This window comes from Macrobrachium nipponense, chromosome 38, assembly GCF_015104395.2.
Source record: "Macrobrachium nipponense isolate FS-2020 chromosome 38, ASM1510439v2, whole genome shotgun sequence".
In the NCBI taxonomy this organism is placed as follows: Eukaryota; Metazoa; Arthropoda; class Malacostraca; order Decapoda; family Palaemonidae; genus Macrobrachium; species Macrobrachium nipponense.
The window spans coordinates 12,481,818-12,500,989 of record NC_061098.1 but is presented as its reverse complement, the minus strand read 5'-3'; the positions used below and the strand labels follow the sequence as shown (position 1 = coordinate 12,500,989).

The window sequence follows — 19,172 nt, the reverse complement described above, 5'->3', positions numbered from 1 at the left end:
ACGCGTCTATGATTGTCAGTAATACTCACCCACACTGAAGTAAAAAAAAAAAAAAAAAAAAAAAAAAAAAAAGGTCACTTTGTTTCTCCATTTCTCTATACTTATGCCAATAGCTGTTTCAGCCACTAAATTAAAAGAATTAAAACCTTTGTTTAGGGCTGTACTAGATGTAGGTCGGAACTGTAGGATGGACCTACTACAATCTAGTAGCCTATATCAGTAGGCCAAAAATTGAATAAACTGAGAATCCAGACAGAAACGTAAGAATTGAATACGAATAAGCATACTCTACAAATTTATTTAAATTCAAAAGTGCGAAAGCCACTTAATATTCCTTCTAAACTTATTAATCTTGACTTTTCTGAACCACGACACGTGTGCTCATTTTCCCCCTTTACTTTTTCGTTTTGATAAATTTATGGACTACTAACCTGTATTGCATAGCTATAATTTCGTGACTGAAGCAGCTGTTAGGTTAAGGATACATAAATGGAGAGTTGCAGGTTTGCTTATTCATTTTAAAACTTCAGCCCAGATTATCAGTAGTATTGATAATTGCTGATGAGTTGTAGGTGACACGTGTGCATTGGCTCTTCTTAATGATGATAATGACAGTGTCAAAAACGAGCAAGCGCGCACGCACGCACACACACACACACACACACACACACACACACACACACACACACACACATATATATATATATATATATATATATATATATGTATATATATATATATATATATAATATATATATATATGTAAACATATAACATTTATCCCACAGATAGAGAGATATGAGTGCGTATGTATGTATAAGTGTATGTATAAAATATATAGTCAAGAAACGACTAGGTGTGATAAGATTTTACATATCAATTTCATATATGGCCAGTGGCGTTATTAGGGGGGGTGGGTGTTTTAGGGTGGCGCCACCTAGTCGCGTGCCCCCCCCCCCCCCCCCCCCCCCCCCCCCCCCCCCCCCCCCCCCCCCACCCCCCCCCCACCCCCCCCCCCCTTTGATATGAATTATAGAACATTGTTTTCTTTCAATAAATCATCATTAGTAGCAAATATTTGCTTAGTGGATACACTTCTTTATTAGATGAAATAGAAGCCTACTGCCGTAGACAGAGCAAGTGATTCATCTTTGTAATCATTTAACAAAAGAGTACATCCCTGACTAGCATATCTCAACAGCCATTGTCAGTACAGCTGTTCTAACAAATGTTCCCCTTTACCGAAGGGTTAAATATAGAACTATCGACCAGCTATAACTCAGACGGAATAAATAGGTCACGGATGTTGCTATCTGGAGCACACATACTTGCGTCAAATAATATAAGTACCGGTTAATAAAAACAATTGACGTTAGCCTTGCTGTTACAGACACGACGTGTATGCCCGACTTTGTTAAGGTTGCAACTTGCTTATAGCATAAATATACTCTTCGTTTCGTTGTCTGTTAACACGTTATTATTTGACTGGTGAGCAATGAGAGGAAGTTATTTATCATAATATAAGTGGACACTCATAAAGCTGTCATAAGGTTCGCCCTCCAATGAAAATAGCATATTTTTACTTGAATTGTGAGATGAACCTTTTTATGTCGATTGTGAGAGGAAAATTTTATGTCAATTGTGAGAAGAACCTTTTAACGTCAGTTTTGAGAGGAACCTTTTAATGTCGATTGTGAGAGAACCTTTTTAATATCGGTTGTGATAGGAACCTTTTAACGTCAGTTTTGAGATGAACCTTTTTTATGTTTCGATTGTGAGGGGAAACATTTTATGTTAATTGTGAGAGAAACCTTTTAACGTCAGTTTTGAGAGGAACCTTTAAATGTCTATTGTGAGAGAACCTTTTTAATATCGATTGTGATAGGAACCTTTTAACGTCAGTTTTGAGAGGAACCTTTTTATGTCGATTGTGAGAGGAACCTTTATACGTCTATTGTGAGAGGAATCTTTTTAATATCGATTGTGATAGGAACCTTTTAACGTCAGTTTTGAGAGGAACCTTTTAATGTCGATTGTGAGAGGAACCTTTATACGTCTATTGTGAGAGGAATCTTTTTAATATCGATTGTGATAGGAACCTTTTAACGTCATTTGTGAGAGGAACCTTTTATGTCGATTGTGAGAGGAACCTTCATACGTGAGTTCTGAGAGGAACCATTTAATGCCAATTGTGAGGGGACCCCTTTTATCATAACATACATAAGAGGACATTCATAAAACTATCATAATTCCCATTCCAATGAAAATCCTACCTTTATATGTCAATTGTATTAAAAGTTCCCCGTGATCTTTTTAAAAGCATCGAATTTCAGGCTTCAGTATAAACCTTGAAGAATAAAAAGGATTTCACGTTCAATAATGTAAGACGAGTGTTAAAACGCACTCGTCTGGCAGCCAGGGGGACGAATTCCGCTATCCTTATAGAGAGCTCCATCGGGCTGATACCTGATACTAAGAGAGAGAGAGAGAGAGAGAGAGAGAGAGAGAGAGAGAGAGAGACTGACTTAACGCATCCTGAGATGTCACCCTCTCGGCTTTGCTCGCGAGGTGGATGGAGGCAGTTTTTAAAACCAGACAGTTGCAGTTCTAAAGGTCACGAGGAACCACCGCCAGCCTACAGGGAATTCTGGGAGAAGCGTTAGATACAGAAACTGCAATTGGCTGGGATGACGTGACTATCAGTCCGTGAGCCAAGATTCAGAGACGCACTTCAAGATTCGGAGACGCACTTCTTCTAGAAAATTTCTCTAATAGTAATCATGAGGATTTTCACAGTCTCATTAGACACATCGAAGTACGTATTCTCGCTGTCCTCTAAAAAAAAAAAATAATGGATTGTGTGGCAACTTTAATCATTTATAATGTAATCTTCAAATAAACGGTTTATCGATGGTTTTCTACGAAACATGAAAAGACTTAAAATTTTATCTTGCTAAAAACTTAAGTAGAAAATCATTCGTTTGAAACTGATCAAGCGTACTAAAACATATTTAACTTACGTACCTCACAATTTTGGAATAAATATCGCAGTTAAAAGACGTACTTCACATTTAGAATCATTATCGCAGTTAAAAGACGTATATACTTCATATTTGGAATCAATATCGCAATTAAAAGACGTACTTCACATTTGGAATCAATCTCTCTGTTAAAAGCCACAAGACGAACTCACAGAGAGGGATTATTATCGGTCAACAAGGGCACAATCCATTTGGTCTTTGATTATGGTCCTATTTCCGCATAAACATAATACGAGCGCACTAAACTCATAGGGTACATCAGCCGGAGAGTAAATGAGAACAAGGATGTTGTTGCCACGAGCAAATAAATGGTTTATAGATTTATAATGATAACATTGTTGATAATGTAAAAATATGCTTGTTATTGACAGTTTTAATAATCGTACAAGAATTTATAGCTAAACGGTATCCCCCACCGCTGTTCTGTTGCGGGTTCAACAAACACAGAGAGAGAGAGAGAGAGAGAGAGAAGAGAGAGAGAGAGAGAGAGAGAGAGAGAGAATATGCGGTACGCAATAGAGGATGTTGAACCCCGTTATTTTCATAATGAAATATGAGTCAGCTCTAGGCCGGATGATACGATTGTGATTACGTTGTTGGTATCGTGCAGGTAAATAAACTTGTTTGTTTAATATCTTTCCTATTTTTTATGGCATTAAATGAAAATAAATATTTTGAAATTTATATGATATTTTAAATGGAAATAAATCATCTGAAATCTATATAATATTTTTTCTAAACTTAATGGTGATAGAATTTATTTTGCCGGGCAAATCGGAAACTCAAAACAATTTCTCTCTCTCTCTCTCTCTCTCTCTCTCTCTCTCTCTCTGTTGAATCCGCTCACAGAAACAACGTAGTCTTTCCATTCACCTCATTTTGAGAAATATTCTTTGTTCGTTGCTCTCTCTCTCTCTCTCTCTCTCTCTCTCTCTTCATCTGACGTCTAATGAAGATAAGGAAGTTTGAACGCTTAGGAACAACACAAGATTGCCTTCTAATTGAGCAATATTCTTTGTTCATCTCTCTCTCTCTCTCTCTCTCTCTCTCTCTCTCTCTCTCTCTCTCTCTCTCTCTGACGTCTGTTGAAGATAGGAAAGTTTGAACGTTTAAGAACAAACGCAAGATTGCCGCCAAATTGACCAATATTCTTTGTTCCTCTCTCTCTCTCTCTCTCTCTCTCTCTCTCTCTCTCTCTCTCTCTGACGTCTAATGGAGATAAGAAAGTTTCTCTCTGACGTCTAATGGAGATAAGAAAGTGTGAACGTTTAAGAACAAACGCAAGATTGCCATAAAATTGAGAAATACCGTTGGTTCATCTCTCTCTCTCTCTCTCTCTCTCTCTCTCTCTCTCTCTCTCTCCACTGATGCATTTAATTTCATTCATTCCACAATTTCTCAGTTTACTTGTAGAGTGAAGGAGTGATTTGACACCAAGAGTAAGCCTTTTGAATTATGGCAATGGATCTTATATATATGCAAGTCAGTTTTGAGGTCATCAACCATTTACCCGCACTTCTGCTCATGAATGCTAATGTCATATATAATTAGTGTTGATGCATTACATATCTAAAAAAGTATGTTTTTCTTTTAACGCTTAATGGCTCCATCATTAATCTTTATGAACATCACGACAATTTTCAACAATTTTTTTCATTTTTATATATTTATTATTATTATTTTTTTGCCGTTTAGTTTTTGACAAAATGTTTATCCGATTTTCATTCACGTCCATTTTCTAGTCCTCTCCTGCATTTTCCTTTTTTTTTTTTTTTTTTTTACAAAATATTTATCTTCTTTTCATTCATGTCCATTTATCATTCCTCCTGCATTTCTCCATTTTTTTCTTTTTGACAAAATATTTATCTTCTTTTCATTCACGTCCATTTCTTAGTCCTCTCCTGCATTTTCCCATTATTTATTTGTTTTACAAAATATTTATCTTCTTTTCATTCACGGCCATTTCTTATTCCTCTTCTGCATTTTCCCTTTGTACATTATTTAAAAATTCTTTCCTTTTCCCCTTAATTCTTCATTTATCTTTCCCCCCTTCCGCAAGTCCTCAATTATTGTCCTTTATTTCGTCTTCTCTGTGCGTCGCTGTTATTCCCCATTTTATTTGTAATTTTTGTTCCTCATTCCAGTTTTATTCTCGATATCTTTTTTTCTGTCCTCATTCTTATTTGTCTTCTTTCCTTTCCTTCACCCTTTTCTTCCTTATTTTTTTATGCATTTCTTTTGACCAAATTTACTTACTTATCTTTCGTACAACTTTCCATGTTAGTCCTTTTTTTATTCTTTACTTACGTTTCCTCTTCCTTTTTGCTTTTGTCTTTTTTCATTTTAATTCACTTTCTGGTATCAATTCCTTTTGTCATTTCTCGTTTCCTCATTTCCACCTTTCATGTCCTCCGTCACCCCGCTTCGTCTTCTGTCATTTCTCGTTTCCTCATTTCCAACTCTGGTGTCCTCTGTCACCCGGTTTCGTCTTCTGTCATTTCTCGTGTCCTCATTTCCACCTTTCGTGTCCTCACATAAGTTCTCCCTTCCACGTGACTAACCCCAATCTACAGCGACCAGGCTTCTCTCTCATCTTTCAATTCCTTTGATAGCTGTTCCGTCTCGTGGAGGCGACCTTTCATATTACGGCTATTACTTCTGGCAAATGAGGTGCACGAACCATGGCACGAACGAGAGAGAGAGATGAGAGATACGTTCGTGAGCGCTTCTCGTTCCTTTTGCGCGCAGAGGATTATTGTGGGTTTCATTCGTAAACGACTCTACATGACAAACACCAACATGCATGTCATATTTATTCAGTTTTATTCGTTAGGAATGTTCTTCTGAAGAAGCGTACATAAACATGTATGAAGATCTAATAAAATGAGCCCATACAAACGCCAAAATATAGAGACTGCTGTCTGAGAACAGTACAGAAAAGGCGGTATTTATACCAAGAGATCCATCCACAGGTATAAATACCGCCTTCTCTGTATCTTTTCTCATTCATTACCTACTTGTAGAGAGAGAGAGAGAGAGAGAGAGAGAGAGAGAGAGAGAGAGAGAGAGAGAGAGAGAGTTACTTTTCATATTTTGGGGTTTTCATGGCCTCCTTTTATTAGATGGAATTCTGTTGCAACAGAATATTTTTACCAGTCATATATGAAGATCTGTGAATGCAAGACAGTCACATAGCATGTGTTTGTATGAGTGTGTGTACGTTTGTGTCTCACAATCTAGGCCACATACAGTCGTCGCACAATGGATGGTTTTCACCTGTCATCGAGTCTTGTCTGTCCAATCCTTAGCCTGCACAACTTCGTTTGTGGTCTCCTTGGCATACAGGGATATGACCAAGGAGACACAAATGACCTATTACTGCTTATCTTTCGGTTAGGTCCAACATTTTCCCAAAGGAACTGCACCCCCCTCAAAATATATTTAAAAAAAAAAAACCGCAACATGACCAATGAACCGTATGTCAGTCGTATAAGCAGTATGGTAAATGTGTAGCTTTACCAAAGAGAAACAGCAATTTGAAGGCAAAATGTAGAGGAAATGAATAATGAGACGATTTACCTATTCCTCTAGGAGGGGGAAAAAACGTTTCACACAGAAAAGGTCAGCGGCAAGCAAATAAAATAAATAAATAAATAAATAAATAAAAAAGGCGACGCACATTCCCGCATCCACTCTTGTTTATTATATACAATACAATAGAGCACTGTATTTCTAGCAAGGCAACTAACTGCTTTCAAATTCGGCTTTTAATGTTGGTTCACGTTTTCGCTATCTAATGTGTCCTCGAGGGATTACATCCTCGATACAACCCGAAGATAAATCTCGCTGATATCTTCATTCATTACCAATGTTTTACGATCTCTTGGTTAGTGAGTAATAATAGCTTTGATTCACCTGTGATCGGAAGGGGCCGGAATAAATAGTGATACAGAAATCGAAACAAAAAAAGTCATCATAAACAAAAGTTGCGACTGAGGTTTCGAGAAAACAGAAAACGGACACAAGGAATACTTTTGGGACGAGCGATATCTACCTTTTCAACCCTGTAAGGGAGTAGTAGGGCTGTCAGTATACCTCACGTGGTGCACTGTAAGCGTTACTAAAAGTTGTTTGCAGCATTACTGCCCCTAACTGCACCGGCATTTTAGCCACTGTGTAGCTGTGCTTGCAACTTGCTTTCCAAACACTCTCTCTTTTCTCAGGCTAAGCCCAATATATTAATCAATCAGTCCATCTTCTCAAGCATTTTTTATCTACTATTAAAGTGTCTCCTTTTTGCAAATCATGTAAGGCATAAAATTGCATCCACTGTTCAGACAAGCATCTTCTGACGACGAACCAGGTCTAGGACAAATCTGAGCCGCAGTTTGTAAATACAGACGAAAAAAATAGCTTCATCACTTGAACCCGAGTCCAAATACCAGCCAAAACAAAGGAAGCACGTTTATTCTCAAACGCCAAAACAAAGGAAAGGTCGAACGCACTGCAAAGCAAGACCACGCGCCATTTCATGCCAGTGAGAAAATCTCAGACGTCACGTTCCTCACGATACTGTCGCTATGGGTCAGCATGACGCAGAGCTGCTTGTGTGTGTATGCACCAGTAGACTCACTCGCTGCTCCGCGATGCGACATTGCTTCTGTTCACGGGCCATGCGTTGCCAAGGAAGCTGAGAGAGAGAGAGAGAGAGAGAGAGACGCGCAGCCGACCTGTTCCTTTAAGCCGGATGACTCCACCGATATTTGTTCAAGGTAAAGAGGGTAGATTGTGGATGACGATGGGGTCAAGATATCCAAAGAGGGGTTGCTAAAAATGTCGACTGAACTGAATAGAGAATTTCGTCCGAATGCCAAGCACTGAGACGTATAAGGTCATTCAGCGCTGAAACGGAAATTGACAGTTAAAAGGTTTGAAAGGTGTAACAGGAGGAAAACCTCAAAGCAGTTGTGCTCTGAATCAATTGTTAGGAGAGGGTGGAAAGTTAGATGGAAGAAAGAGAATACAAAAGATGGTACAGTAAAAGGAACGAAAGGGGTCGCTGCTGCTAGGGGCCGAAGGCACGCTGCAAAGAACCTTCATTCATGCCTACAGTGCAGCCCATGGGATACCGCGAGGTGACATTGCTTGGGTTCGCGAGCCACGCGTTGCCAAGAGAGACTACTAGGTCTAAAGAGGTGCGCAGCTGATCTGTCCGTTAAAACCGTGTGACTATACCGGTTTCTGCAAGGTAGAGAGGGTTGATATTTTATACATTTGATGGGTCACTTCTCCGCTGAACGAGCTAAATAAACTTCTATCTGAACGGCTTTTAAAAATGTTGAGAAGTTCGTGATGACTCTTGAAACTAACTTTTTTTCTATCTGAAACCTAGACATTTTTGGTCCTGTGAGTGTGTGTGTAGAAGTAGAACTTTTTCACCTCGGGAGATGAAGAAGCAGTGTTACCATTCGGAATGATTCCGAAGGTTTACGAAAATCTATATATATATACGTATATATATATATATATATATATATTATTAATATAAATATATATAGATAGATATATATATAACCATGAAAAGACTGCACTAACAAGAGCAGACGCCTTGTCTCTAAGATGCGAATAGCATTTATACAGGCAACAAAGTTGCCAAGTCATTCTTACGGCTACAGAATTTTGTATCTTATTTTTACAATGATTAAGAGTGCCAACTGGATTCACTGAAATAAAGTGATACACGCATACGCACAAAATATGAGAAAATACCTTAAGTTTGGTTGCTTATAAAACCAAATATACATTTGTGTGCATATGTACATACATGGTAATCTATACATATGTATTTGTTTATGTTTATGCATATAATATTCACTTGGAAAATACATGTCACTATATGTACAATACAACTGCATCTACTATATTATTATTATTATGAGACTATCTAGTCCCGTAAAAGTTTATATATTCGCAAACAGTATTATACGAACTCTATATGTGTACAGTTTAACAAATGTAGTCATATATGCTTATGTTTGAGCGTGTGAACAGAATTTGACACAGGTTCACTCCCACACGTAAACTAAATATATCAGCTTCATTTTGCATAATATTATCATTAAAATACCACTATTATACCCTTGAGCTCATCCCAGTAACCAGGACATAGTTGCCAACTTGTGTCTTTCTCCAGAACATAGTTGCCAACCAGTGTCTTTCCGACGCTACGCGGAAGTCTACTTCGTCCCCTGCTCGCATCTACTAGTGCTTTGGCCTCAGGAACTGACTTACACACACACACACACACACACACATATATATATATATATATATATATATATATATATATATATATATATGTATGTATATGTATATTATATACATATATATATATAGATATATATATATATAGTATATAATAATATTATATATATGTGTGTGTGTGTGTGTGTGTGTGTGTGTGTGTGTGTGTCAGTTAACTTGTAACCAAACAGGTGGTGACTAATTCACTAAAAACCTAACCTTAATTTCTTTTAACTGGTATTTTTATTCGATTTTCTGAGTGTACTGGATATTACTGAGTAAAGCTATCTACAGAATTAACAGGAACAAACACTTTTCCCTTATGAAAAACAAGGAAAACAATACAAATATTCAATATATATATACGTACATAAAATTACTAACAGGATCTCATTGAAACTGGTCAGTATCTAGCGGAGATATTTATTCATGAAAAGATACAAGCTTTCTAGGGCTAACAGTCCCCATTGTCAAGTATCTCCGCTAGGTACCCTACCATCCACATTTAATGACGTCTTATTAGTAATTGTATTAATGCACAGAACAATTGTGTAAGTGATAAAGTTCATATATATGTACGTATGTGTGTGTGTGTGTGTGTCTCTGTGTGTGTGTGTGTGTGTGGAAATGTACAAATGAGAAAGCACTTCAAAGAAATGAATTTCTGATGGCTCACATTGGGAGCGAACATTGGTCTTTTAAGTGAGAGTCCATATACACGAGAGAGAGAGAGAGGCACTCACCTGCTTGACTTGGCCTTATTTGCCCAGAGACCTAAGACTGGCGACGCTAGCATTTGTCCCAGCGGATTGGCTGCAATCACCCATCCCAAAAACTCCTTTGACACTCCTGAATCCAGCTGTGGATAAGTAAATAAAAGTGTGATAAGTTTATAATTAAGTAATCAAATATAGAAAATAAAGTCTATTAATGATTCCTCCGATAGTGTTGCTATTGTATGTTTTCCAAATTTTACTGGTCCGCTCTTATGGCGGTTAGCGTCGTGGATTGCAGCTCAGATGTGGCTGGTTCGCTTCTCCCCCAGGGTAGTGAAAAGTTATTGGCTCTGTATCATGATCAGTTACAGCTGCAACATGGGGTCTGCGGGGGGAGGTTGAAACCAACATTCTTTGGAAGCTTGAATTTCAAGTCAGTGGCCCCTTTGGTGTGCTTTTCCTTTGTGAATAGATTTCATCTACAGAAATAATAACAATTAACTCTCCGTTATGTCCTGACATGATGTTTCATCAGTTCGTTCATTTTTATTTATTTATTTATTGGGGATTAGATTTGTGAAGCTTCGTCTCTTTGTTTCCTTTCTTTATTTATGAAGTTTTAGAAATCTAACCAGACAAAAAGAAAAATGAGAGAATTGACAAACGTCATATTAAAGCATAACTAATAGTTAAAATGGCGGAAACATAAAAAAAATAGCAACCGTATGGTAGGAAACCAATAGTGCAGAGTACAAATATATTCAGTCAGTTAGGAAGGAACCCCATACTGCAGAGTACAAATATATTCACTCATTTACAAACCCTACCTTTGAGTATATCTACACTGAGTGATTTTATGAAAATAGCCATGTGATAATTCAAGGTCTGAAGTTAATCTTTCTTTTACATATTCATTTACCTCATCCAGCGACACTTTGAGTGATTCTGAACCTATTTCACTTCTTTATTGTTATTCCCGGTGGTGACCTGTGTTGTTGGTACCTATAGAGCTGCCAGAAGTTCGATAATGGCTAACTTTAGCCTTAAATAAAATTTAAAAAAGTACTGAGGCTAGATGGCTGTAATTTGGTATGTTTGATGATTGGAGGGTGGATGATCAGCATACCAATTTGCAACGTTCTAGTCTCGATACGTTTTAAGATCTGAGGGCGGACGGACAGACAATGCCGGCACGATAGTTTTCTTTTACGGGAAACTAAAACCTGAAGCTAGTCTCATGTCCTTATTTAGGCCTTCCTTGCTTATTTAAGTCTTGTACTTTTGGTTGCTTATATCTGGATATCATGGTCATCCTTTTTCTCGTAAGAGGAGTATATAATGCCGGCAGTGTACCTCATGCAGAGCACTGCAGGCATTACCTATGGTTCTTTGAAGCGTCCCTTCGGTCCATAGCTGCAACCCTTCTCATTACTTTTACAGCACCTCCATTTATATTCTCTCTTCCATCGAACTTTCCAACTCCTCTAACAACGATTTCATAGTGCACCTGCGAGCTTTTCCTCCTGTTGCACCTTTCAAGCCTATTACTGCCGATTTCCCTTTCAGCGCTGAATGACCTCATAGGTCCCAGCGCTTGGCCTTTGGCTTAAATTGTATTTTCAGATCATGTTCAATAACGAATTTGATACGTCTGAGGAAAGATGTTACAGAAGCACTTGTTGACAATGAGACAGCTGATCAATGAAAAGTAAGAAATTCGGAGTCACGTCCAGTGAGAAGAAGAATAGAATGCAATGTAGCCACATTCTCTAAAGCATTGCTTGCAGTCCAGTGACGCAGCGCTCGAAGGCGTATCGTGTCTAGAATCCCTGACACATCACCAAACCGAAGACGACTTCGAAGAGGACCCATTCTTCTGTGAAGTGGTTTCACTCCCGTTCATCCCCCGTAGGTGGGTGTAGTGCCGTCAGTACACCTCATTCGGTGCAATGTAGACATTGCTTAAGGTTTACTGTACCTCCGTTCATATTCTCTTTCTTCCATCTTTGTGTCCGCCTTCTCCTAAGGATTGTTTCATAGTGCAACTATTTTGAGGTTTTCCTCCTGTTACCCCTCTCAGACCGTTTACTGTCAGCTGAATGGCCTTAGTTGCCCCAGTGCTTGGCATAATGCCAAACATCTACATAAATCAAATCATTCCCGTTCATCTAACGACCGAAGAGTTCTGTTACTTCCCTTTGAAGGTGATGAACTAAATCCCTCTGTCTTCCCAGCCATCTTTCTGTTCTCCTTCGACTCCTATAATCAAATAGGAACAGAAAAGGATGTGAAATTTAGGCCAAAGGCCAAAGCACTAGGACCTATGAGGTCATTCAGCGCTGAAATTGAAATTGACAGTTAGAAGGTTTGAAAGGTGTGACAGAAGGAAAACCTCAAAGCAGTTGCACTATGAAACAATTGTTAGGAGATGGTGGACAGTAAGATGGAAGAAAGAGAATATGAACGGAGGTACAGTAAACGGAATGAAAGTAGTAACAGGAGGAAAAAACCTCCCGGTTGCACTATGATATAATTGTTAGAGAGGTTGATAAGTCAGATGGAAGAAAGAATATGAACGGAGATACAGTATAAGGAATGAGAGAGGTCACTGCAAAGACTCTTTAGGTAAAGCCTACAGTGCACCACGTGAGGTGCACTGACGGCAATACCCACCTAAGTGATAGGTGGATAGGAAAACTTCCAAAGTCTTCGTCGAGCTCTTCGTGTTAAATGATGAATATCGAGCTGGGGGTGATTGACCTCTCATGTCCACCGGTTGAAGCTTTTATCGATCAACATAGATCATCAGCCATAGATCGAATGCAAGAAAAGGAAATGATTTGATCGGATCACCATAGAATAATTTCAGCCTAGAATCGATGGAAAGAAAAGAAAATGAATTTTAATTTCGAGATAATCATAGATAAATTCAGCCATAAGAATCGGATGGAAAAACAAAGAAAAGGAAAATAATTTGATCGAAAGATCAAACAAATTAGATATCAGCCCATAGAATCGGGAAATGACAGAAAAAGGAATAATTGTGATCGGAAATCACATAGATAATCAAAGCCATACAAGAAAAGAAATGATTTATCGGAAAAGATAATTTCATAATAAAATCAGCCATAGAAATCGGAAAATGACAGGAAAAGAAAAAATAATTTGATTCGAAGATCAAACATAAGATAATCAAGCCATAAGAAAATCGGAAATGACAGAAAAAGAAAAATAATTTTGAATCGAAGAATCAAACATAAGATAATCAAAAGCCATTTAGAATGATTTGACGAAAAGAAATAATTTGATCGAGATCAACCATAGATACTCAGCCATAGAATCGGAAATGACAGAAAAGTGAATGATTTGATCGAGAAAAAATCAACATAGATAATCAGCATAGAATCGAGAATGACAAAAGGAACAATTGACCGAGATCAACATGGATAATATAATCAGCCATAGAATCGGAAATGACAGAAAAAGAATAATCTTATCGAGATCAACATAGAAACAGCCATAAATCGGAATGACAGACAAAAGAATGATTTGATCGATATCAACATAGTAATCAAGCATCGATCCGGAAATGACAGAAAAGAATAATTTGATCGGAGAATCAACATAGATAATCAAAAGCCATAGAAATCGGGAAATTTGACCCCAGAAAAGAATAATTTGATCGAAGATCAAACATAGGAAATCAAGCCATAGAATCGGAAATGACAGAAAAGAAAATGTTTCCGAGTCAAAAGAAGATAATCAGGCAAATAGAATCGGAAATGAAAACAGAAAAAGAATAATTTGATCGAGTTCCAAACATAGATAATCAGCCATAGAATCGGAACTGACAGAAAAGAAAAAATATTTTCGAGATCAAACATTAGATAAATCAGCCATAAAGGAATCGGAAATGAGATAAAAGAATAATTTACGAGAAATAATCATAATAATCAGCCAAATAGAATTTCGGAAATGACAGAAAGAATGATTTTATCGAGATCAAACTAGATAATCAACCATAGAATCCGGAAAATGACAGAAAAAGAAATATTTGATCGGAAGATCCAACATAGATAATCAGCCAAAAATAGGAATCGGAATTTGACAGAAAAAGAATAATTTGATCGAGATCAACCATTAGATAATCAGCCATAGAACCTGGCAATGGAAACAGAAAACGAATAATTTGACGAGAAAAATAACATAGAATAATTTCAGCCATAGAATCGAAATGACAGAAAGAATAATTTGATCGAAATCAACATAGGATAATCAGCCATAGAACGAAATGACAAGGAAAAGATAATTTGGCGAGATCAACATAGAAAATAATTCAGCCAAAAATAGAATTTTCGGAAATGACAGAAAAGAATGATTTGATCGCGAATAACATAGATAATCAGCCATAAGGAATCGGAAATGAGCAAGAAAGAATAATTTGATCGGAAGATTCAAACATAGATAATCAGCCAAAATAGAATCAAGAAAGGACAGAAAGAATTTGATTGATCAAGATCCACATAGATATCAAAGCCATAGAACGAGAATGACAAAGAAGAACAATTGAACCGAGATCAACAGATAAGATAATCCCGCCAAGCCTCCGGCCAATGAACAGAAAAGAATAAATCTTATCGGAAAGATCACCATAGATAATCAGCCAAATAGAAAATCGGAAATTTGACAGAAAAGAATGATTTGACGATGTGATAACCATAGATTAAAATCAGCCATAGAATCGGAAATGACAGGAAAAGAATAATTTGATCGAGATCAAAACATAGAATAATTTTCAAGCCATAAGGGATCGAAATGACAGAAAGGAATAATTTGAATCGAGGATCAACATAAGAAATCAGCCAAGAATCGGAAATGAACAGGAAAGAAAATTTTTTTCGAAAGAATTCACATAGAAAAATATAGCCAATAGAAATTTTTCGGAAATGAAGATAAAGAATAATTTATCGAAAGATAATCATAATAATCAGCCATTAGAAATCGGAAATACAGGAAAAGATGATTTTATCCGGAGACAAATAAGAATAATCAGGCCAAATCTAATCGGAAATGAAAACAGAAAAAGAATATTTATCGAAGATAATTCCTAGGATAATTAGCCATTGAATCCGGAAATGTGGACAAGAAAGAATTATTTTATCGAGATAATCATAGATAAATCAAGCCATAGAATCGGAAAAGGAGATAAAAGAATAATTTATCCGAGATAATCATAAATAATCAGCCAATAGAATCCGGAAAAAAGAAAAGAATGATTTATCGAGAAAAATCAACATAGAATAACAGCCATTTAGAATCGGAAATGACAGAAAAAGAATGATTTGATAGAGATCAACATAGATAATCAGCCATAGAATCGGAAAATGGATCAGAAAAAAGAATAATTTGAAAATCGAGATCAAATAAGATTTAATCAAGCCTAGAATCGGAAATGACAGAAAAGAATAATTTGATTCGAAAAGATCAACATAGATAATCAGCCATAAGAATCCCCCCCCCCCCCCCCCGTAAATGACCAGAAAAGAATAATTGAAGCGAAATCAACATAGGGAAATTAATCCAGCCATAGAAATCGGAAATGAAAAAACAGAAAAGGAATAATTTGGACGAGATCAAACATAGAAATAATCAAGCATAGAAATCGGAATGACAGAAAAAGAATAATTTGATCCTAGATCAACATAGAAATAATCAGGCCAAATAGAATCGGAAAGAAACAGAAAAGAATAATCGAATCGAAGATTCAACATAGGATAATAAGCCATAGAATCCGAAATGACAAAAAAGAATAAATTTATCGAGATAATCATAGATAATCACCCATAGAATCCGGAAATGACAGAAAAGAATGATTTTACGGAAAGATCAACATAGATAATCAGCCAAAATAGAATCGGAAATTGACAGAAAGAATGATTGATCGAGGATCAACATAGATAATCAGCCAATAGAATCCCCCCGGACAATGACCAGAAAAGAAGCAATTTTACGAAGTAAATCTTAGGAAATGAGCCATTGAAAAATGGGAAATGAACAGAAAAGAATTTTATTTTGATCGGAGATAATCAATAGATAATCACCATAGAAATCGGAAGTACAGAAAAGAATGATTTTATCGAGATAATCATAGATAATCAGCCATTAGCTCGGAAAAGACAGAAAAGAATGATTTATCGAGACAACATAGATACATCAGCCATAGAATCGGAAATGCAGAAAAGAATGATTTATCGAGATCAACATAGATAATCAGCCATAGAACGGAAATGACAGAAACAGAATAATTTTTATTCCGAGATAATTCCTAGATAATTAGCCATTGAATCCGGAAATGACAGAAAAGAATTTTTTATCGGAGATCACATAGATAATCAGCCATAGAACGGAAATGACAGAAAAGAATAATTTGATCGAGTCAACATAGATAATCAGCCATAGGAATCCGGAAATTCCCCCCGTGACACAAAAATTGATCGAGATCAAACATTAGATAATCAGCATCGAATCGGAATGACAGAAAAGAATAATTTGATCGAGATCAACATAGTAATCAGCCATAGAATCGGCCAAAATGACAGAAAAGGAATAATCTTGATCGAAATCAACATAGATAATCAGCCATAGAATCGGAAATGACAGAAAAGAATAATTTGATCGAGATCAACATAGATAATCAGCCATAGAATCGGAAATGACAGAAAAGAATAATTTGATCGAGATCAACATAGATAATCAGCCATAGAATCGAAAATGACAGAAAAGAATAATTTGATCGAGATCAACATAGATAATCAGCCATAGAATCGGAAATGACAGAAAAGAATAATTTGATCGAGATCAACATAGATAATCAGCCATAGAATCGGAAATGACAGAAAAGAAAAATGTTTTCGAGATCAACATAGATAATCAGCATAGAATCGGAAATGACAGAAAAGAATAATTTGATCGAGATCAACATAGATAATCAGCCCTAGAATCGGAAATGGACAGAAAAGAAAAATTTTTTCGAGATCAACATAGATAATCAGCATAGAATCGGAAATTACAGAAAAGAATAATTTTATGAGATAATCATAAATATCAGCCAAGAACGGAAAGACAGAAAAAGAATGTTTTTATCGAGATCAACATAGATAATCAGCATAGAATCGAAATGACAGAAAAAGAATAATTTGATTCGAGATCAACATAGATAATCAGCATAGAACGGCAGTGACAGAAAAAAAATAATTTGATCGAGATCAACATAGATAATCAGCCATAAGAATGGGAAATGACAGAAAAGAATAATTTGATCGAGATCAACATAGATAATCAGCCATAGAATCGGAAATGACAGAAAAGAATAATTTGATCGAGATCAACATAGATAATCAGCCATAGAATCGGAAATGACAGAAAAGAATAATTTGATCGAGATAATCCTAAGTAATTAAGCATTGAATCGGAAATGACAGAAAGATTATTTTATCGAGATAATCATAGATAATTCAGCAATACGAATCCGGAAATGACAGAAAAGAATCTTTTTATCGAGATCACATAGCATCAATCAGCCATAGAATCGGAAATGACAGAAAAGAATAATTTGATCGAGATCAACATGATATCAGTAGATCGAAATGACAGAAAAAATTAATTTGATCGAGATCAACTAGTAATCAGGCCATAGAATCGGAATGACAGAAAAGAATATTTGTAGCGAGAAATCAACATAGATATCACCATAGAAATCGGGAAACTGCAGAAAGAATAATTTTGATCGGGGGGGGGGGAGATCAACATAGATAACAGCCATAGATCGAAATTGACAAAGAAAAAAATAATTTTATCGGATCAACTAGATAATTCAGCATTAGGAATCGGAAATGACAGAAAAGGAATAATTTATTGATCGAGATTCACAATAGATAGATCAAGCCATAGAATCGGAAATACAGAAAAGAATAATTTGATCCGAGTCAACATAGAATAATAGCCAGGTTAAAGATCGGAAATGACCAGAAAAGAATGATTATGGATCGGAGATCAATCATAGATTAATCGCCTAGAATCCGGAATGACAAGGAAAGAATGTTATTCGGAATCGAGATCTAAGTAAAAATCAGCCAATAAGATTCGAAATGACAGAAAAGATAATTGTGATTCGAAAGATAATTCATTAGATAATCAAGCCCATAGAATATCGGAAAATGACAGAAAAGAATAATTCGATCGAGATCGAATATAGATAATCAAGCCATAGAATCCGGAAATGACAGAAAAGAATGATTTGATCGAGGACTAATCATAGAGTAACCGGCCAAATAGAAATCGAAAAGAAAAATAGAAAAGAATAATCGATCGAGACTCAATATAGATAATCAGCCATAGAATCGGAAATGACAGAAAGAATATTGATCGAGCATAATCATAGAAGATCAGGCAAATAGAATCCGGAAATGAAAACAGAAAAGATAATTTCGATCGAGGATTCAATATAGATAATCAGCCATAGAACGGAAATGACAGGAAAAGATATTTGATCGAGAAAATAATCAAATGAGATTTTAATCAAGCCATAGATTCGCGAAATGACAGAAAAAATAATTGATCGAGTCAATATAGATAATCAGCCATAGAATCGGAAATGACAGAAAGGAATAATTTGCAAGTTTCGAGATCAACCATGATAATCAGCCATAGAATCGAAGTGGACCAGAAAAGAATAAATTGATCGAAGATCAACATAGATAATCCAGCCATAGAATCGAAGTGACAGAAAAGAATAATTTGATCGAAAAAAGATCAACATAGAATTTTAATCAGCATAGATCGGCTGAACCTGAAAAGAATAATTTGATGCGAGATCCAACATAGAATATCAGCCCAGAATCGAAAATGCACAGAAAAGAATAATTTGTGATCGAGCTCAAATCCATAAAGCTAATCAGCCATAAGAATCGGAATTGACATGGAAAAAAATAATTTGAATAATTCGAGATCGAATCAATATAGTAATGCAGTCCATAGAATCGGAAATGAACAGAAAAGAATGTAATTTGATCGAGATCAACATCAGATAATAGCCATAGATCGGAAAATGACA

General features: G+C 36.3%; 1 protein-coding gene across 8 annotated transcripts in view; it reads right to left on the bottom strand.

Moving 5' to 3' along the window:
* Positions 1–19,172, bottom strand: part of LOC135209637 (major facilitator superfamily domain-containing protein 8-like) — a 53,950-nt gene that overhangs the window by 18,128 nt on the left and 16,650 nt on the right. For all 8 annotated transcript variants that reach the window (XM_064242356.1, XM_064242352.1, XM_064242353.1 and 5 more), the window contains exon 4: positions 10,088–10,203. In XM_064242356.1, coding sequence (XP_064098426.1) covers positions 10,088–10,203 — 116 coding nt within the window. The remainder of the gene's footprint in view (positions 1–10,087; positions 10,204–19,172) is intronic.